The sequence below is a fragment of the Anopheles gambiae genome, chromosome 2 (assembly GCF_943734735.2).
Source record: "Anopheles gambiae chromosome 2, idAnoGambNW_F1_1, whole genome shotgun sequence".
Lineage (NCBI taxonomy): Eukaryota > Metazoa > Arthropoda > Insecta > Diptera > Culicidae > Anopheles > Anopheles gambiae.
The window spans coordinates 108,323,743-108,345,917 of NC_064601.1; the positions used below are offsets into that span (position 1 = coordinate 108,323,743).

Here is a 22,175-nt window from a genome sequence, read left to right on the forward strand (position 1 = left end):
CACCAAAAATTGAACGGACATTTGTTCACGTGGGATGGACAACTTTTCAGCTTAGTCACTTTGGAATATAGAAGAAAAAAACACAGCCAAGAAACGAACAAAATAAATAAAGCAAATGATATTACGCGGAAAACTTTTTTACCCCCAATGCCGTGGGGTTGTCCAAATCGTGACAACACGGCAAAGCGCCAAAAGGCGAAACGCCGCAATAACGATGCCAAAGCGGGACCCGGCTTCGTGATTGACACTTGATTTACTTACTTTTTCCACCTCCCCCCATTTCTCTCCTTCTCCCTGGGACGGCGGCCCTCTACGGTCCCATTCCGTGCATTTATTACATCTGTCTGGCAGTGTCGCCCGCGCGCGCGCCAGTGTTCCCGATTGGTGAAGCATAGTGAAAGCATGCTCATCATCATCATCGTTTGGGTGGAGCAGCAGCAGCAGCAGCAACACGCAATGTTTTTATTTCGTACTTTTCATCTGCTCGGCATTGGCTCGTGCCCTATGGTTTTGCTGTTGACAAACAGGGCGGTGTAACGGGGGAGGGGAGGGGACGGCCACATGACATCGAAATCTGACATTGAGCGCTGACGCGGGCTGTATAGATTTTGCCCGGTGCCCGCGGTGGAAGCGCCGCGAGGCATTTAATTGAATTTGTTCAGGGATTATTTTCAGCTTTTTTGCTTCCTTGGCGATTCGAGGGAAAATTATTGCCTTTTTGTTTAAAGTTATAGTACGGAGAAAATGAGTTTTTACCCGTAAAAGCGTTTCATTTCGGAGCAGCGCTTTATGTGGAATGTGTCAAACTTTTCGGGAGAATAAAGTTATTTAATTTTGTCACAAAATATGGCTGGAGCATGTGATTTATCAATCTGGGTACAATGATGATGATGATGATGTTGTTGATATTGCAACATCATCTATGTGGTTCAACTTTTCCTTTCGAATCGTACTGATGTTGTTCACGTTTTCCCTTGCTCGAAGTGCACAGCAAAGCATCTGATCTACAGTGCAATTGCATCATTGTGTAATGTGTTTGATCAACATTGTACCACATCTCTAGACTCTCCCCTTTCGAAGCAGTCGTGCTACAATTCCTTCCCGACTTACCATTCTTCAGGGTTTTTTCTTTCGGAAAAATCAAAGCACCAAAGGAATTGTGTATACACACTGCCCCCGCTGCCGCTCGTTTCGTACACCGTACGCTGTGTGGTACGGTTTTAATTACCTCCTTTTTTAGACATTGCCCATTCCTAACCACGCTCCCTTGTTTTTCCTTTCATCTTTTGTAGGTGATACGACGGTGCATAAGGGCAGCATACATTGCCGCGCGACGGTACAGCGCTGCAGCACTCCCCGTTTTGCAGCAGCAAGGGCAACTCAGCGGTAATGCTATGTTAAGGTAAGGCAGCTCGATTTATGCTTTTTTGGTTTGGCTTGTACATTTGTTTGTAGTTTTGTTGTGTGTGACAACAGTGTTGCCTCACAGCTGCAGGGTTTATGAGGTGTGTGTGTGCGTGTGTAACATAATGTATGCTGATCAAGGAACGGACATAAAAACGTTTATAATTGTGTGCCTTAATACAGTGAAAGGGATTTTTGTGCGATTTTTTTCTATACCACTATGTTTATTGCTTATTACATTAAAAGGGTAATGTTTCAATCGTATGTTCAAATGAAGAAAAATGCGAGCCACCAATTGCCATTTCACGCCTCGAATCGGAGAAATGATTCACGCCGGAAAGCGGTAATAAGGTTCTGCAATTTACACTAATGGGTAAACATCTTTCAAAATGACACCATTTTTTGTGCTGCTCAAAACCTCGCTTTGTCTTAAATTCTACAACTGATAGCTTCCGCACCGAGCGACACGAAAAGGATGTAGAGTAGGATATAAATTGCAAAGAGCAAACTCCCGTCAAAAAAGTGCATCACACGAAGGTATGCATTTAATTTTCGTTGACCCACAAAACAAAAGCAAACAAAAGCTTTAAAAACAACCACCACCGCGGGGAATAATGATCGTGAAAAACTTTCACAACGATCCGCAGAAACCCTAAAATCATAACGGGACCGCTCGAAAAGGAAATGGTAAAAGCGGCCGGCACAAACGCATCATCATCATAATTATCGTCCCCGCAATGCATGCTCCCCACGAACCCACCAAAGCAGCTAAAAAGGATAACACGCAGAGCGCTCGCGTCACACAACTAACCCGGAAGGCAGGCCCGCGTTGCTTGCCCTTTTGCTTTGCTTTGCTTTGATCGACTCGTCTTTGCTCTGAACTGTTAATCGTGCGAAAGTGCAGCGAAGAGTGAGTGAGTGAAATCAAAGAAAAACGTTAAGATGGGACCTGCTTTTGCTTGAGCCGTAAAGACGTTCCACCAGCCGGCGATGGGCCAGCACAACGCGTTGGAAAATGACACAACCTTCCCTTTGGTGCGATGGATTTGCTCGACCCATTGCGCCCAAATGTGGGACGAGTGAGCAAATGTAATGTATGCACATAAATAATCCAGCCAGCGTACAAAGCAAACCCCCCCAAACAACACTACAATCACATGCAAGAAGAAAAAATGTAGTATCAGGATTTGCCAACGGTGGATTGAGTTTTCTCGTTCGCTTTGGTTATTGTTCAAGCGCAGTCGATGACGCTGCAGCATAGTTATAAAGCAAGAACAAAAAAAAGCCAGAAATCGTCTCTTGAGCGAGCGAAAAACGATTTGACACACATCGGCAGGGGGTGAATCCCCCCTATGGGGACTGAGGCTGGCCCCCGATACCGTTAAACGGCAAGGGCAGCGAAAACAGAAACGAAGCAAAAGAGCGAACCAAACATTATGAATGAAAGCCTTTCTGTCTTGGCAGCACCGTTTGCCAAAAAGCTGCATTGTGAGATTGTTTTATGGCACCGCCGTCCGTTTATGCTTCTGGTAAGGATGGCGAGCAACAACAAAAAAGGGGGTGAAAATGAATTAAAAACACATGCATCGTGGGTCCCTTCGCTGGCGTACGAAAGTGGGCGCGAAAAGGGCCACGAAACTAAGGCTGCCGAAAAGAGCACAGAAAAAAACATATGTTTTAATGTTTTCCCCCAACAAGAAGGATGAGGATGTGTGAGCAGTGTAAAAAGTGCCCAAAAACGAACAGGAAAAGATGCAACCTCAGAATAAGGCAGCCCCCGCGGGAAGATTAATTTGAAATGCATGCGAAAGTGAGCAGAGTCGGGCTCGCGTACTGCCTGGGCCGCGTACTGCCGTTGCGCATCCGTTGGCAGGGACAGCGTGTGCCTCGGCGGGAGTCTGTCTGTGCGTGTGTGTTTACAGTTGCTTTTAGCTTTGGTTTTACACTACATGTAGCGGTAGTGTGTGTGTGTGTGTGTGTGTGGTTGTGAATGCATTTTAAAACAAACGGCTGCAGAAACATGTAATTTGTTTTCCCTCCCCAAAAAATCCCCTCCAGCGTATACGGCACAGCGTCGGCACGCGGATGAAAAGGAATGGTAAACCGACGGTCGGTCGTCATCTTCTGCTAATGCTCTTGTGCGATTTTTGCAGTCCCAGGTGGTAAGGTTTCCTTTCCCTTCCTATAGTCGCAGTGTGTCGAACTCGGGCGACTCGGGCGGACTCTGGTGCATACGCTACGATTTCGTACGGTTATTGCAGTACCCAGCTACAGGGGTTAAAGGGGGGGAGTCATGCCGAGGGAATGGGGCCCGGTGTTTGCAAGCGCGGCGGGTCATGGATCACACATGCTCCGATGCAACGGCTGCGGTACTAATGAGAAGGGGAAGGAGATGTCCTTTCGGCAGTTATGGTACGCTTTTATCGTCATTGTACGATGGAGGAATGTGGTTTCCCAGTGGCTGAAATGCATTTCTGTTTGGGGTGGTAGTTCAGAGAGGGTACATTGGTTTAAACTACTCAAAATTTGAAATGAATGATGCTAGCTATGTTTTTACAATTGTTTGTCTTAATGATGAGAGGTCTTTTTATATAATTCTGGGACTAAAATTCCAAAAGTTTTTGTAAAATGTTTCAATTTGATTAGCTTGGAGGACTTTTGGTCTTTTGATTTAGTCAGATTGCTGTAACGATTGAGTTGAAATATTATTTAACTAACATAATAATTGAAAGACTCTTTAACAAAATAATTATTAAAGTTCATCGCAGCAATTTTCATTTTGCCATATAAAAAATCAAAGCATCAACTCAGAAGAGCTGAATGGTCCTAAAGACACAAGTCTCAAATAAATACTTAAAATAAAATAAAAAAAGTACAAACAAGAATGACCACGGTAAAGAAAATGTGGCAATGATTTATGCTTGCAAATGAATGTCCCGTTTCAAGATTTCCACTTCGCTACATTCTTTCCACGCGTGCACAGGATGCTTTGGTGCGCTGTTCCTCTGGCAGCTTAAGGCTGACAAGATGCACCACCCGAACCGGAGGGCGGTAGTGAGGCTCATGTGAAGATGATTAATTCACCTCTAATGTGGCGATCCTTGATATGCATGTAATCGACGTGAGATTGCATATCGAATGTAGAAACGATGGGAAATATTATAAAAAACCCCCTGCACAACTCTCAAAGATGGAACGTCTTCGGCCGATATGCCAACATTACAAATTAGCAGGTATAAAGGTAAGGAACAGGCAAACAATACACACGAATGCTGTACGATGCAAGGGGTTGAAATGTAGAGAATATTAATGAAAGTGCACAATGGACCATGCGACGTGCAGGAGGGGCGCTTCGACTTCGCAATGCAATTGACACGCATTAATTCGTGTAATGCTGATAGATTGCATCGGTTCGTTGGTTCGGCCGGCCCGTTGTTATCGGTAGATGATTAATGGTAATTAGCGGGCCGTGGCGTATGTAGCGGCGTGTTTTTTTGTCTCTCTCTATGCGTGCTTTAATCCCCGTTCGATCTAGCCCGTACATCCAGGATGCGGAAATAGGGATTAACGCGAAATCAATAATCGTTTGCGATGTGCTTTGCCAGTAATTAGACAGCTAAGCAGAATTTGTGAGGAATGCGTGCATATACAAGCTTAAGTTAAATTAATCGAATGGTGAAGATGGTATGTGTTGCACGTAGTCTTAAATTTGATGCATTTTTGGGTCACTAAATTGATGGCACAGTTCCTCGATATGATGGACAGTTTTGTTGGTTTCGTTTGAGAAAATTATATTGAAATCAAATTTGTAGATTGATTTAAATACAAATTATGTTAAAATATGTGCATAATCAAACAAATTGTAGAAAAATCTAAAATACAGGAGAAAGAAATGTAACATGCTTTGAATTTGATGGCATTTTAACATTTATTTCCAGTTGGAAATACTGCCTGGCTATTTAGATCAGGCTAAATTTCTAAGTAGAATTGTTTCCAGCTTCTTCTCAAGATAGTTCATCAAACAATAGCGGAATCAGTTGCTGGATCAGCTTACATATTGCATCGTTTTCTGGAGTTAGGATAGGTTTACGATTTGTTCCTTGAATGAGACATGTACAGGTACAGTTCTTGAATTGGAATAAATTCAGAAGCAGTTCTAGGACATAGAAAGGGATAGAAGATTAATTCTAGGATCGGTATGGGTTCAATATCAGTTCCAGGAACGATATGGGTTGGGTATTTGGTATGTGAGGCATGAGATATGTGCCAGGATCTATATGGGATCAATATCAGTTCCAAGACCAAGACCGAAATAGGTTTAGGATCTATACCAGATTCAGGAGCAGTAAGCATTCAAGATCAATTCCAAGATCGGTGTGGTATCAGGAACATTTTATGGACTGATATGAGCTTGGTACAGGTTCTAGGACCGGTGTAGGTTCGGGAGCAAAGCTAAGGATTGTATGAATTTGATATCCGTTTCAGATATCAGAGCAGAACGGCAAGGGCTCCGAATCAGTTTCACTTGGATTCGAGCGACTGCTGGGAATTGTATTGTCCTTAAAAACACATTTGCTAGCACCTTGGAGTTATTGGATATTGCTATTGGATTGTGAAAATGATGAACACTTAAACTGAATTTTTTAATGCGATGATGTTTGAAGCTTCTTCATATTTCAAATCCATACTTTATTTATTTTGTAACTACTTTCAGAAAAAAAAAAAATCCTCTTTTATCATATTTATTTAACTTACAATCGACCAGCCACATTGTACTTTGTTTTTCATTACTCATCATTCATTTTGTCATATTTTGACACAAATATTCGTTAAATTACACATACTATCATCATAGAAATAACCGCTCAAATTAAGCTTGTCGACAATTACCCGCTGGTCACTGTAGTGTAAACCTTCCATTTTTCGTACACCTCACCACAATGAACCTTTTAGTGATTATTACTTCCATTGTGCACGGTTGCTGCAACCAGACCCTACAACTCACCACACCATAACGGATTGTTTGAACGGTCATGTAACACACGACACGTCACGACACGCGTCCTTCCCCGCACCCAGCTTCACAGCTACCCGAGCAGACGTCGGCAGTGGCGAAACTGTTGCTCACAAAGTTTGCTCTGCCGCTGGAATTCTGCCTCAGACGGTAGATTGGCGTGTATGCCTTTCAGTATCTCTTCCCCGTTTGGTGCCGCATGGTTGTCTGATGCCTGTTCGCTGCCACCGCCCGATGGACCCGGTCCCTTCGACAGTACGGTGTCCCGCACGACGTTCTGCATCTTCCAGATGAAGGGTTTCACCTTGCACATCAGCAACCGGATGCAGTCGGTGTCCTCTGGGTCGTACCGGTCGAGCTGGTCCATCTCGTGATCCAACCGTTCGGCCAGATCGGTATTCTTGACCTGGTCCAGCAGCACACGGAACCGCTTGGACGGATTGCGCAACAGCCAGTCGAGCGGGTTACTGTTCGTGCCAGACTGTTGGCTTTCGTTGCTTTGCGATGGTTCCGATTCGCCCGTCAGCGGTGGGGCCGTTGGAAAGGAGGGGAATGATGGGGAACTGTTTTGAGCGTTTGCTGATGCGGTGTCACCGAGGGACGGTGACCGGAAGGCACCCAAATTTGTCCCAATCTACAGACGGGCAAAAATGCAGGAGAAAAGGTATTACAACAGTTGCTTACAGAGGGAGTGATGTCTGTGTGCCTTACGATGTGTGCCAGGAACACGATACCGTTGACCAGCATTGCACCGAGCTGGCTACCATCCAGCCCGAGCAGCTTCATCATGATGGTCATCATGGAGGGCGTCTGGCCGAGCAGTCCATCAACGACACCGACGCTGTCGGTGGCTTGGGCCGCCGGCCGCTGCGGTTCCTGCGTGCCGCGGCGTGTGGCAAACCCCTTCGCCACCAGGTCGGCCACGTCGGCAATCGTGTTGATGCCGAACAGTTTGCCGGTCGTTTTCAACCCCTGCTGAATGTCGCCCATCAGGTCGGCTGCAATCCGATCGGGCATGGCCAGTACGAGCAGCAAGCCGGTCAACCCGGCCAACAATGTACCCCACGCTCGGTGTCTCATTACGTACTACACACACAAAAAAACCTGCACAACTAAAACAACACACACACGGAACTAGAGACACTGTTAGACGGAAAGGACGTTGGTTTTGGGTAACGTTTGCTGGCCAGAATTACTCGTTATTTTTTACCGATAAAGGAATCACACTCTTTGGCCACCGATAAAGCGGGCCACCGTGGGCGAGGTTGTTGGAGTTGTTCGCTTTTGGTCGCTGTCTCGTGCGCAACTGAAACCGAACACTCGAGACGCACGCTCGTCTTTCCTCGGGGTACGAATACTTGCCACATTTTCCGTCGGGGGGAAGAGTCGGGCTTCTCGGTTGGGCTCCGTTTTGCAAAATGGGAAGACACCGGAAAACTGTCATCATCATCATGATCGCTCGGTACGCCATTGTGCACTGCTGCTGCTGTTGCTTATTGTTACTCCACCGGAGGTGCTGGTGCCGCTCGAGCATATCGGGTGACGATGGTTTTGTCGGTGCGGTGCACCTTGAGGACACCTTTTCCTCAACTCTTTGGTGAAGCGGCGGGATTAGAGCACTTGCGCGAATGTGGCTTTTGTGGGCGACAGTTTACTGGTCGCTGGTCTGTCTGAAGTTGCTGCTTACCCATGCAAGGAAGTGCGTCAAGTGCGTCCAAGCCCGGCTGGCACGCACCCGGGTTGTGTAGTGATTTTGAGGACAACGGCACAATTTAACATGCCCTTCGGGTGCTGGCTAGCCTTGGCTGAATTTGCACATCCGCTGCGTTTTGTGTATTGGAATACCGAGTTTGATTTTTTGGCACCGAGATAAACTGGATTTGCTTCCAAAAGCAATGCCCCTGTAATGATTTAGTTCGAACTCTAGACCGAACGTCTATTTGATGTCTATCATTAGCGCTTACCGAGCTTGACTGATGCTTTAATCTTCATTGCTTTCCAATTTCTCCGAATTGTTGCAATTGACTGGAACCAAGCGTTAGCGTAATGAGCTTTAAGCTTGAACGGCAGTGGTGAGAAATCTGAAGTCGTATTCAGTCCCTAAAATTTATTACAGAAATAGTTTGAATTTATGGTGGTTCGTACGGATCCGATACCGATATCTTCCAATTTCGCTAGTTGGCTTAGAGAAATGTTAGTAGTCAAGAACTTTTTGTGCAAAATACGTATGCGCTTATCGACCGAAATGCCTCGCATATTACCAAAAACGGTTGAAAAAATAGTTTCGATGCACTAGCTATTAACATTGAATGTAAATCATCAAGCTGTTCGTGTGCTTAATGATTTACATTCAAAGTTAATAGCTAGTGCATCAGCTGTTTTATGCCATTTGTTTGCTAGTAACGTTATTTAGAAATCGTTGTTATACTTTCTGGTCCACCCTTTAGCAAAGGAAACACTTGTGTATGAAGGCTGGAATTAATTATAAATCTCCAAAAATCTGCTGTGTAGCTTTGTCGTTTTAACCATTACTTTGTTAAAAATCATTCTTATTCAATGTGATATAAATTGGTTTTATTATTCTCACTTAGAATTTAAAAATAATTTTTAACCTTTTTTTAACCTTGGACATTCTGTGAATCAGTACCGTTTGCAATGATCCTCTCTCAAAAAGACTCCCGATCGCTCCATAGCAACGTTCAATCCTCGATGGATTGCTATTAATTTGCTTTAAACGTATCGACCTGTTCTTTTTCAAGAACCTTGATTCTCATGATACCAAACGATGTTGCCGGCCCCTGCTTCAGGGTAAGCATCATAATTTTAAACGCTCAAAAGATGAAGCTGTTAATCGTAGCAAGCGTAGATAAGCCGATGATGAGGCTTAACTACAATCCAGCCCGTTGGAACGCTTGCTTAGGATAGCATCATTGCGTAGTCGCATTCTTTTTTGTTGCTCTTGAAGAGTGCGTATTACAAACGCGGCATGAGCGCAAACGAAAATTGATCGTTTGCCGATGGAACTGTAGCGAATTGCTTTGCGCTGTTCAATGCCTTTTTTAAGATGATGATGATACATGCTGAAATTAGTTCATCATCATATATTGAGCGCTAAATTCATAGCGTTAACCAAACAGTTTAATTAAATTGATGTGTTAAAACAAAGACAAACAAACACTTTGTGGTTCATACTCATTCATTATGCAATTTTAAAACGTCTCCCATAAAAGACACTCTAATTGAACACTTGAGATGGGACAAACGTTTGATGTTGCAGCGATTGCAAACCTGTCGAAAGATAAATGATTCTATCAGGGTGGGCCTCTGCCACACAACCACCCACCTCGCCCCACTCAATGCGCAACCGCTCGACCGGTAATTGGGCAAACGATTCCTGTCCAATTAGGGGCCAACGGCTAGATTTAATTTACCTTTAACATTTTCTCCCACCCCGGCCGGGGCGCGCATCTTATGCGGCCGCGTTGGTCGTCGCATGTTGCTTTTAATTACTTTCTCCCTGTCGGGTGCCGGTGTCAGCCCGTCATGAGTCGGCCACCAGCAGCACACACATCCCATCGCAGCCCCACCACACTTCAAGGGAAGGGAATTATCGTTAATGAGCAGCCACGTGGAGGAGGTGCGTTTGGAGCTCATGGGGCATAAGAAAATCGGACCCTCGTGGCTCCATGATGGAATGCTTCGTTTCTTCGCCAGCGGCAGAAAGGTGCGGTGGCACTGGCTTCTTGCAACGACAAAGGCTGGACAATTGCAAAAACGTTCGTTCAGATCGTCTGAAGCAAAACTCTTCCCTTAAGTCAGGTGCATTTTCCTGGTGAAGGGGAAAACATTAGATTAACCAGCGGTGGGGAGATGACGGCGGGGGCAAGAAGGTGTGAAAAATCGTTTAAAACTGTTTAGAGAGAAAATTACTTTTACCGTCCTGGTTTGCTACTTGATTTCAGTCGCTGTGTGTGAGTGGTTTTTCTTTTCTATCCCATCCTGTTACGAGTTTCTCGATTGGCTTTTGTGTAAGGTGGAGGGAGAATAAAGTAAAACTTTTACCGAGCGGTGAACAGTGTCGGTGTTTGTCGGGATCGAGCTAAAGTTGTGCGTAGTAATCGTTTACTGCTTTACGGCTGCTTTAGCTGCTTGAACGATGTTAAGAGTAATTGTAAAAAAGATCGAAGTTCATTATCATCAGAAAGAGAGCAGAATAACAGAAGGATTTTAAGGTGCTTTATTTAACAGCAAGGCATTGTTAATCGTTTCATAGCATCATAACCGAAGCTTCTAAAATACTTAAGTAGAATGGATTGCGCCAATTTGCTCCCTAACCTCTTCAATAGCTGATGAAACCATTAACTCAGTGTTCCGGTGTTCTTACTATCCAAGCAATCCCCAAAACAACACCATGACAGTGTCCTTTTCCTGCACATGTAAACATCTCAGCACTATTATCTTGAGTGCCGGTCGGCGTCCTAGTCAAACAGGATCATTATTCACGTATCGTGCGTCACTTCATCCCTGGAGCGAAACCCCGTTTTTTCACAAAGCATCAGGCCCGTTTGAAAGGGTCAGGGCTAATCGTAACACAGGAGGGTACACTTCCCAGAAGTCCCTTTTTCTACCCAAGAACACAAGCAGATTGTGTGGAGAGGCTAAATTGGAAAACAGAGGAAACATTGATTGGGACACTCTTGTTTGAGTTGTCTTCGGCGGCGCTTCATACAACAGCGTGGGTACTGGGCCAGATTTGAATGGAGCTTTCGTTCATGCTTTCGCTCAGCGACTGTAGGATGATGTATGATGGCTCACACCGCACCATACCAAGGGCAAAAAGTGAATAAGTCGTGAGTAAGATATGTCTCGCGCAGGCTCTAAAACATGAACCGATAATTGGACCGTGGTATGCTTGTTGGAATTGGACAACCGAGACAGCTGAGCGCATCTCTATGATGGACCTTTCGCGACCCCCGCGTGAAGGGCGCTTGTCCCGACCCAGCTCTCGCGATTGGATTAATACCGTGTCCCGTTAGGACCGGCTGCCTGGTCTGTCACGGTGTGCTGACAGGGTGCCATTTTGCCGTGTGTTACGCTAAGATCGGTTTCGTGGGTAATTGGGTTGCATCGTTGGGTAAACATTCGCTGCCAGTTCTGAACACACTGCTTCGCACAGATATTGCAAGACAAAACCCAAACACACACACAGCCACAAAGACACTGTAAATGGAGTGAAGAACGGTCGGCGTGGTCGGCCCAGAACAACCATTTGCGAAAACCGGATGAAGTGTTTCGACAATGAGCTTTATTCACACCATTCTCACCGTCGGCTAACCGTCCCCGACCGATGATCCTTGTCATGCGAATAATGTGTGTGTGTGTCCGTGAAATAATTAATATCCCATCAGCCGGTGACCGGTGCTTTCGTTGGGTGCGCCCCGAACCCCCAAAAGGACCAAAGAAACCCGCACAACGAGACGAAAAACGAAATGATGCTCGTTAAAAGTGAATTAATCTTCCTGCGCGCTCGCGGACGTGAAGAAAGAGTTTTATCTTACTCATTGTTGTCGACACCTTCTGGTTTCCTTGAAGGATGTGGCTGAGTTTCTTTTCGGTTCTCACTTCCTCTGCGGTTGTACAGGTTGTGTAGGTGTGGCGGTGTGTTTGGGCATCCTTTCGGAACGGCATTCTTAACCTGAACGCGTGGTGATGGAAGATTTGTTGTAGGTTAATTGTAATGCGTCTTCACAGTAGCCGGGGATACCGATCCGTTCGGTTACATTTATTCATGAACTTTCCAAAAGCTTTCTCGGCGCAAAAGGAAGCGTGTTTGCAAACATGTCGCTGTCCGGGTTTTGGTATTGTCATTTGTTGTGAGCTGTTGTTACTGCCGCACGACAATAAAGCTGTACGGTTGTCGTTTCTTTTCTTTTTTCAGCATAATGGCACCATAACTTATTGTGCGTGATGGTGAATCATTTATGCTTGCCTTTTCCTTTATCGAGGAAACAAAAGATTTTGTGTGAAGAAAGGATTGTGGATTTTTATTCATTATTGAGACTGAACCATTCCTCCAGTTAGAAAGGCTTTTTCTTTTGTATTTGTAGGATAAATTCTTTTTGCAAAAGAGCTTAAAAAAACACAGTTTTCACTAAAGCGTATGATGCATTCCTTCTCTTGGAATTAATCAATTTAAAATTAAATTTTACTTTGCCTTGCACTTTCCCTCTCTGGACGAAGAGCATAAGACTGTCTTGCAACACATGAGAAACTTTTAAGGACATGTTCCAGCAATTAGTGCCTATCCGTGCCTTCATCCTACCGACCACCGAGTCAAGCACGCACCCGCTTGGATGGCTGGAAATTTGCTACATGTGCCAGCGCCACTACTGCTCGACAAACACTTTGACCCAGTTATCCAATTACCATGATCTAATAAAACCGTCTAATAGCTTCCAAGACAATTGCGCTATCATGCTATCTTCCTCTTCCCTACCTCGACTACCGCCACTAACGATACGGTCCTCGGTGACCACGGTGGCCAAAGATTGATGGGAAAATTCCACCCAAAAACACGTCCTTTCTACCGCTGGTATCGTCGCCCTGGGTGCAAGAAGTACAGTTTGCATAGGTGGTACTTTCATTCTCCCAAGCGAATGGTTCCGTCCAGGCTGTTGTCTTTCAAACCGGGCACCGTTCATCACCGCACCACCCCGGGCGGGAAACAGCTCTCTCCGTTCGCTTCCGAAATGCGAGACAAATTGTGATTTATGATGTTTGATGTTTGCCACATAAGAAAGATGTCTCTCGTCACTCGTGGGAGTGTGTCGGGTGGATGTGGTAAAAACACTGCCGAAGCGACAAACGAATGCGCGTTCTTATCTTACGCCGTTACCCACTTCGCCGAAAAGAAAAAAAACGGGAACAACGGCCCACCGGACTGCGTCAGTGCGTGATTAATAACCACGTACGAGTGAAATCGTGTATTAATTTTGCTTCCATTCGTTGTCCATCGCGTCACCATACACCATCGTTTGGTCATTTTGCACTGTTTAACATCCGCAAATTGTTTGTCGTGCAGAAAGTCGTGGTGGAGGGCGGGTACGTTTAAACGCTTAAGCACGCACATAAAGAACTGGTCGTTTAAGAAGCTGGCCCTCCGCCAACTAGCCGTGTACTGGGCGATTGATTGATTGATTGATGTAAACTGAACCGAACGCATTCGGAAGAGTGTTGTACCATTTTGCGGTTGGTTTGATGTAATGGTTCAGACATTTTTTGGTATACAGTGACCCGATCCCACAAATCGATTGAAGAATGCTGATGGTGGATAATTTACGACGAATTCGAGTCTACAAAATGGATGCAATAAACGTGTCTACTGATTTATTGAAACTGGTTCAATGGTTTGAATGAGGAATCGAAATACTTGCCACACTTTGCAATAAGAGTTTGGTCAAGAATTGACCAAGAATTGTATGCAATCTGTAGTTTTAGTTTATTTTATGATTCTTGTGTTGATTATCCTAGTTATGTAATGTTTTCAACTGGGTAAAATAATGAATATTTTTATGAATTATTTCATTTTCTTGCTGAGCATCTCCATTATTAAAACAGCAACACTTATCAGCCACCCATACACCACCATCAACCAAACAATCTTGAAATCGTCAAAGTAAAACACCACTTCTGCCAGTGCATCCGGTGACTGTGCTTTCCTCAATTGCATCGCATAATGACGTGTCAACAGATATTGCCACAATCCCGTTTCATAGTACAAGCCAATATAGCGACTTATCGTTCCTGCTAACGGCGAGTTTTTGGCAAACTGCAGTCGATAAGGAGAAGGTATAATTGGTTCCTGTATTGTATAAAACTGCTTCAAATTTTCATGAAAGTAGGGCGAAAGCAGAAACGCAGCATCGCTACACTGTTGCATCATGCAATAATGTTTGTGAACGAGTGCACCGTACTGTGCTCTACCGTCTTCAAGCTCATCTTCACCGAGCATCATGAAGCGAAAGTCATCCAAAGGTAAATTTTGTTGGTGATCTTCGTACACCAAAAACTTGTAGCCGGACGCCTTAAACTCGGCAATCGTACTGGGCAGCTTGTAAAACATTCGCAGCGACATTAGAGATATCATGTTGCTGATGTACCTTCTGCAAAGGAACAACAGTAGAAATGACAGTGATGTGTGAATGATTCGAGCTGGAAATGGTTGATAATGTTCGGTTCCACCGCCCCTAAAGAGTGCCTGCAGAATCAACTCGTACCGAAACATGTTGGGAAAGAACCGTTTAAGGACAACGCAGACTACAAATACTAGCGCAAGACAGACACATGTACCAAACGAGAATGGTTTGAAAATATGCGGAAGGAAGTTTCGGTCAGTTTTTAAAGGACAGGACACGCACATGCCACCCATCTGATGAAAGTAGAACTCATGCTGGAAATGGTCCCGCTGGACGGACATTTCGAAATATACGTCTGCGTCAAAATCGTCCGTTGGTTCGATCAAGTGCATCGTGATCCTTAAATTTAAGATGTTGTAAAAGATGTGGAACAAAAGCCATAGTATGATGCCATCAAATCGACCTTTTTCAAGCAATTCAATTATGTACGGATAGTTGTTGCGATCAGTGGCAAAGCGAATGTAGAAGGCGTGCATGTTGGCGAGCTTATCTGGGTACAGTTGATACAGATGGTCAAGCTCGTCCAGTCTAACTGCGATCTCCTCCTTGGAGTATCGGTTTTGTGTGAAGAGGAATGTATCATGATCGAGATCTGAGGCATTCATTGGAGTTGGCACTATGGCGTAGTTAACTATGCCTTGATCATCAAAAAATTTGACTGCTGAAGAACGATCGTCGAAGAAGCACGATCGCGTCACAAGAACAATGAAGCGAGCATTGATGAAATGACACGGGTTATCGTCAAACTGCTTCCTTAGTAGGTCCGTTGGAAACTGCGAGAATAATACTTGTGTCATGGACTACAGTGGGATGTAATTGTGAAAGTGTATGCCTACCTGTTCCCATCCAGTGACGTCCAGTAGTACCACGTTCGCGTATCTTGGCTTGATTGCCGTTTTGATTGGTTGTTCCGTTGCAAACTGCACGGGATGTTGAGAGTTGAGCAACCTTATAAGCTCTGGATGGGTTTGAGATAATGTAGAAACGTTGGTGGTAACAATGCACACTTCGGCAGAAAAATTGGGTAGAAAGCGATGACGCGGTAGTCGAACTATCGCATCAATCGTTGGTGTAAGATTGCTTTCGCTAGAAACTGTTTCCAACAAACATATGACGTGTGTCGGGAAAAAGAGGCAGTAAACAATTTGCCATGAGAATAGCCTACAGATCCATTCCATTTTTGGTGCCACAATGAAAGTACTAAATCGAGTCTGTTGCCTAGTAGAATATGTTTGAGATAGAACATCTTCGTTTCAATAGTTTAATGTACGGAATATTACACTTTATACGGAATAAACATGATGAATTATGTATGCTGTACAGAGCTTTCATCGTGATTGAGATTAAAAATTTAAATCGGTATTTGACCTAGATTTCAAGATGTAAATTTAAATAGATACTTCACAACACTGCAATGAATTTACATATTATCATGAGGTTTTTCATATTCTTGACGAATTCATTTAAGAGCTGTTGTTTATTTATAAGTTTATAATTTGAAGATATATTTTTTTAACATGTTTTATCATTTCTAAGTTTTACCCAGTAACCATTATACTGCAAGAACAATGACTACAAACAATGACAAACACATAAAATTATCGAATAAGATCACAATTGGGCAGATATCGGGATCGTTCAAGTTAAACAATAGTGCATATATTGGGTGCAAGATTTTACTCGTTCCAGATCAAATAAGTTGTTGGACAAGCAGATTTATATGAAACAATGTTATGAACAACATTCTGAAGCAGCTTGAGTCTATTGGATTGTTAGTTGTTGATTATTATGTACTTTTACCTTATCGATATCATATACTATACGGTATGATATATGACCGGATGTTAGAAAGTTGATAATTTTGAAGTTATGTTATTGTAAAAATTCATCAAAGTATTACCAAATGCCAGCCAAATATCTTCAAGCTGTGCTTGAAACGAAACAATCATTGCTGAATCGTAATTAATATAGTTTGCAGAATCAATTGTTACTGGGAACAATCTATGAACATTTATATCGCAATGCATCCCTGCAAAGCACCACCACACGACATGGTTTTTGTTTTGCTTTATACATTCGACACCAAACAACCTCTCCCACAAATACGATCATACTGATCAACCATCCAACCACCACCAAAATCCAAACGCACTGTAGATCCTCGTAGTAGAAGATTACCTCCGAAAACGTGTCCCATATTAAAGAGAGTCCTACAATGATGCGATTGTAACGGTCCATTTGCCGCTGCCACAGGCCCGTGTCGCAGTACAGACCAAAGTAGCGCTTCATCGTTCCGGCGATCGGTGAGTTGTTGGCAAACTGCATCGATTGCGTAGCTTCGATCGCTTTCTCGCGCAACACATACATCGGAAAGGGCTCTTCCTGAAACTGTGCCATAGCAATCAACCAGGCATCGCCACATAAAATAATCGTACAATAGTGACGATACAATCGAATGCCGAGCTTCCGGTGCAGGCGAGCAGTTTCTCGAGAGCTGAGCACCTTTGGGTAAAGATCTCCCAAGATTTTTCGATCAGGTGCTTCAAGCACGATGCGATAATCCGTTGCCCGGAACTCAGCCATTGTTTCTGGCCGTTTATAGTACTTTGACAATGACATCAGTGAGATGATCTTTGTGTTGTACGCTTCGGAGAGAAAGAATAGTAACATGGCCAGGATAAGAAGGGCGATACGAAACGCAAACGCTTGCCTGTACTCAACGCCACCACCTCCGAAGAATGTTAGCAATGTGAGGTCGTAGCAAAAGATGGCTGGGTAGCGATGTTGCAGAAACTGGCAGACCAGATACACTGCTCCCAACACAATCCAGATACCGTACGAGAAAGGCTTCAGCAGATGGGTAAGAAAATCTCGCCCCGTATCAACGGGACAGAGCATACACATGCCTCCCATTTCACGCAAATCTATCTCGTGTTGAAAATGCTCTCGCATGATTGGGGAATTAAATGTGGCCTCCGCTTTACCATCACGTTTTTCCTGAAAGACATACGACAGGTTGAGCTTATTAGGCCCAACATCCTTAAAAAAGTGACTAATTATACCGCCCGTTTCACGTAATCCATGGCTCGGCAGAATAATGTACGGGAAATCACTGAAAACTGTTATGCGAATATGATAACGATGAAGGTTAAGAAGCTTGTTGGGGTACAGTCTTTGCAGATGGTCGAGATCGTTCATGGGAACGTAGATCTTTGCTCTGGAGAATTGGTTCTCTGTGTACAGGCTGATGTTATGCACTGGTTCGGTGCTGTTTGATGGCATTGGAACTATTGCGTAGTTTACGATGCCGTACTGAACGAAAAGCTTGACTATTGCTGGACGATCATTCACAAAGCACGATCGTGTGACAAGCACAATAAAACGAGCATCGATGAAGTGGCAAGGGTTCTCGTTGAACTGTTTCATTAGCAGCTTTACTGGAAACTAAAGAGAAACATCTGTATAACATGTAGTCGAACGATTAGAAGAGCCTAAATGATCACCTGTTCCCAGCCAGTAGCATCTAGCAGCACCAAGTTCGCATACTTCCGAAGTAGCATGCGTTTGATATGATTGTGTGTAGCAAACGAAACTGGATTCTTGGAGGATAGCAAAGGCACAACGTTCGGGTGGGTATGGCCTAACGTAGAAACGGCCGTCGTTATGATGCAAACTTCTGCATCGAAGTTGGGTATGTAACGATGGCGCTGTATTTGTACGATCGCGTCGATCGTGGGTGATAGATTGCATTCGTGCGAAAACGGTAGTTGTAATGCACACAAGGAAAACTGAAAACAACAATAGACTGCGAATAGAACTATCTTCTGCGACATTTTCCTATTACACAGTAAGATATGTTGGTGATATCTTCATGAATGCCTGTGAAATACTGTTGAAATCTAATAGTAGATCGAATGCTTTGCTCCAACATTACGTGATGATGCATTACTAATTTCCTGAATAATTAAGCTACCCTGTGACACGCTTTCACGATCGAAATGAATAATAAAGTCCAATTAAGGCAATTGTTAATGTTCTCCCATATGTTCATTTCACATTAAACCATGCCCTCGCTAAACGATACTTTCGCACTATTTGAAACTTTTTGACCACTTGTCGCCTTCTCCGTTCCCGCCATGCTTCCAGTGCAATCTCACCCACAAAACAGACCGTACTGAATAACCACCCAACCATGATCAATATCCAGACGCAGGATAAATCATCGAAAAAGAAAATCACCTCCTGCAACATTGTTTCCCAAGTGATAAACGTGTTAGGAAAAAGCAAGACATTAGCCTTTTTTAACATGTAAGCCCACAGTCCACACTCATTAACCAGCCCAAACATTCGCTCGAACAGGTCAAAGAACGGTGAGTGTTGCATGAGCTGGATGAGCAGCTTATTGATCATCAACGGCTCCGGTACCATGTATAACGATCCCATCAAGTCCATCATCTGGGGCGCTACCGCTATCCAGGCGTTGCCCTTATACATCATGGCACAGTAATGCTCGTACACCCCGTGCCCATAACGTTTTCGAGCGCGCATTGTAGCCGAAGGGGATAAGAAGTTGTTCTTGAGCGAGCTGAAAATATCAAACGCCCCGCGGCTGAACATGATGCGAAGATCCGACTGCTGTATCGCATCAAGTGTTTGCGGCTGCTCAGTGAACTTTTCGAATGACATCAGTGAGATAATTTTCGTATTGTACGCCTCCGACAGGAAGAACATCAGCTCTGCAAGGGTCAGCGTGACGATGCGGAAGGCAAAAGGTTGCCGATACTCAACGCCACCACCGCCGAAGAACGTTATGGCGATCAGATCGTACCGGTATATGGTCGGGAACAGAATCTCTGCCACACGGCACAGCGCGAACAATCCACCCAGAATGAGCCATATCCCGAGCGAGAACGGTTTCAGCAGATGCCGGAGAAAGTCACGCACGGAGCGCACGGGACAGACGAGATAAATGCCCGTTTCCTCTCGGAAGTAGAATGTGTTTTTAAAACTAAATCGTTCGTGCTGCATGTTAAAATTCGCATCCATTGCGTAGTGCATTTTGGCACTATCCGTGTAGAAGGTCGTGCCATTGCAACGCTTCCGGATTACAATGTTCAAAAAGTTTGGTACCAGGCCTTGTGCAGTCCCGTCCGGACCAAACATAATATACGGATAGTTGGTGACGCCGTACATCATAAATTGGTAGCCATTAAGATTGCGCAGTTTGTCGGGGAAAAAGCGGTGTACCGGACGATCGGTTGAACGGAAGTAGTGCTCCTGCCCGGTGTACTGATTCCAAGTATACACCGTGACGAATTTGGACGAATTTGTGACGGGAACAAGCACAAAGTTAAGAATTGCATAGGATTGCAAATAATCCAAAGCAAGTTCCTTCCGATCGAAGCTGGTGCCACCCATAAGGATCACAAATTTGGCCGATTTCTTGTAGCAGGGATGATGATTCAAGCGTTTCTGAATAAACTTGAAAGGAAACTAGTGTACAAACAAATCAATAACTATATGTTTGAAAGATCTCATCCCAAGAACCAGTATACCTCGTAGTGGTAAGCCGTTAAGTCGAGTAGAACCATCGTGGCCAGCTTACGGATCTCCATATCAACGTACGAGTTCATCGTCACAAAGGTTGTTGGATACTGTTGAAGTAGAGAAGGTAGCAACAGAGGTGAGATCTTATCGAGCGAAGAGTTGGTGGTGGTAAAAATGCAAAAGCTTGTGCCGGTCGTGTCGGTAGAGTTGTCGTACGCTGCTACTGCATGCACCATCTCTAGCAGGGACGATTGTGTGACACCGAATAGGACATTGAGGACGAGTAGGCTTTGAAAATAAACTGCAACTGGTTTGTTGTGGATGAGTTTCATTTTGTGACTGACGAAAAGGACATTAGTGAGGAGCTTTTCACACTGGCAGGTGAAATCGAAGGTGTAGATTTAATGGTGCTTTTAGAAAATGAAACGTTGTTAAATATTCATACTAATTGGTGAAAAAAAAAACAACTGAACGAAAAACTATTAAACGAGTTACTGTACCAGGTGACCTGTTCGATTGAAAATAAAATTTATTCTCAACGACGATCTTACTTCTATCACTGGTGTTGAAAGGAAAAAAAAACAACTGAATTGTAATAACCATAGTCATAATTGTTTGGGTAATGTCGATACAGATTGTTGAGATCCTCAAACTTGACGAAGATTTGCTCCTTGCACAATTGATTTTGAGCGAAGAGACTGATTCGGATGAATGAAATTATCGTGTCTACCGATTTAATGGAAATGGTTGAACGTTTGAAAAGAGGGTGCTAAACACTTGATGTATTTATTTGACAAAAATATTACTTGATGGGAGGAATTTCACGACAAACTGTATACAATCTGTAGTTTTAGTTTATGTTATGACTCTTATGTTGATTATCCTAGTTATATAATGTTTTTTACTGGGTGAAGTAAAGAATATCAATGGATCAACCGCGCATTATTTCATTTTCTTGCTGAGCATCTCCATTATTAAAACAGCAACACTTATCAGCCACCCATACACCACCATCATCCATACAATCTTGAAATCGTCAAAGTAAAACACCACTTCTGCCAGTGCATCCGCTGACAGTGGCTTTCTTATTAATAGAAAATCATGAAACTTCAATTGATATTGCCACAATCCCGTTTCATAGTACAAGCCAATATAGCGACTTATCGTTCCTGCTAATGGCGAGTTTTTGGCAAACTGCAGTCGATACGGAGAAGGTATAATTGGTTCCTGTATTGTAAAAAACCTATGTAGCAAATCACCAGCAAAGAAAGGCGACGAGAACAACGCAGCATCGCTACACTGTTGCATCGAACAGTAGTGTTCGTAAACATGTGCACCGTACTGTGTTATACCGTCTTCAAGCTCATCTTCACCGAGCATCATGAAGCGAAAGTCATCCAAAGGTAAATTTTGTTGTTGATCTTCGTACACCAAAAACTTGTAGCCAGACGCCTTAAACTCGGCAATCGTACTGGGCAGCTTGTAAAACATTCGCAGCGACATTAGAGATATCATGTTGCTGACGTACCTTCTGCAAAGGAACAGCATTATGAATGACAGTGATGTGTGAATGACTCGAGATGGAAATGGTTGATAATGTTCGGCTCCACCGCCCCTGAAGAGTGCCTGCAGAATCAACTCGTACCGGAACATTTTGGGAAAGAACCGTTTGAGGACAACACAGACTACAAATACTAGTGCAAGACAGACACATGTACCAAACGAGAATGGTTTGAAAATATGCGGAAGGAAGTTTCGGTCAGTTTTTAAAGGACAGGACACGCACATGCCACCCATCTGATGAAAGTAGAACTCATGCTGGAAATGGTCCCGCTGGACGGACATTTCGAAATATACGTCTGCGACAAAATCGTCCGATGGTTCAAACAAGTGCGTCAAAATCCTTAAATTTAAGATGTAGCAAATGTCCAGCAAAAGCCATCGAATTATGCCAAAAAAGTTACCCTTTGCCAACCATTGAAATATGTATGGATAGTTGTTGCCGCCAGTGGCGA

General features: G+C 43.9%; 2 protein-coding genes across 5 annotated transcripts in view; one reads left to right on the top strand and one right to left on the bottom strand.

Annotated features, from left to right (window-relative positions):
- The window catches only part of LOC1270184 (EGFR adapter protein), a 65,823-nt gene that overhangs the window by 20,397 nt on the left and 23,251 nt on the right, over nt 1-22,175 (top strand). For all 4 annotated transcript variants that reach the window (XM_061643182.1, XM_061643183.1, XM_061643184.1 and 1 more), the window contains exon 3: nt 1,293-1,402. The gene's annotated coding sequence lies outside the window, so the exon portion shown is untranslated. The remainder of the gene's footprint in view (nt 1-1,292; nt 1,403-22,175) is intronic.
- On the bottom strand, nt 5,799-8,056 carry LOC133391338 (uncharacterized). The gene is made up of 2 exons (XM_061644930.1): nt 7,130-8,056; nt 5,799-7,052 (listed from the first exon to the last, which is right to left on the bottom strand). The coding sequence occupies exons 1-2, from the start codon at nt 7,496-7,498 to the stop codon at nt 6,492-6,494; spliced, it is 930 nt and encodes a 309-aa protein (XP_061500914.1). The 5' UTR covers nt 7,499-8,056; the 3' UTR covers nt 5,799-6,491.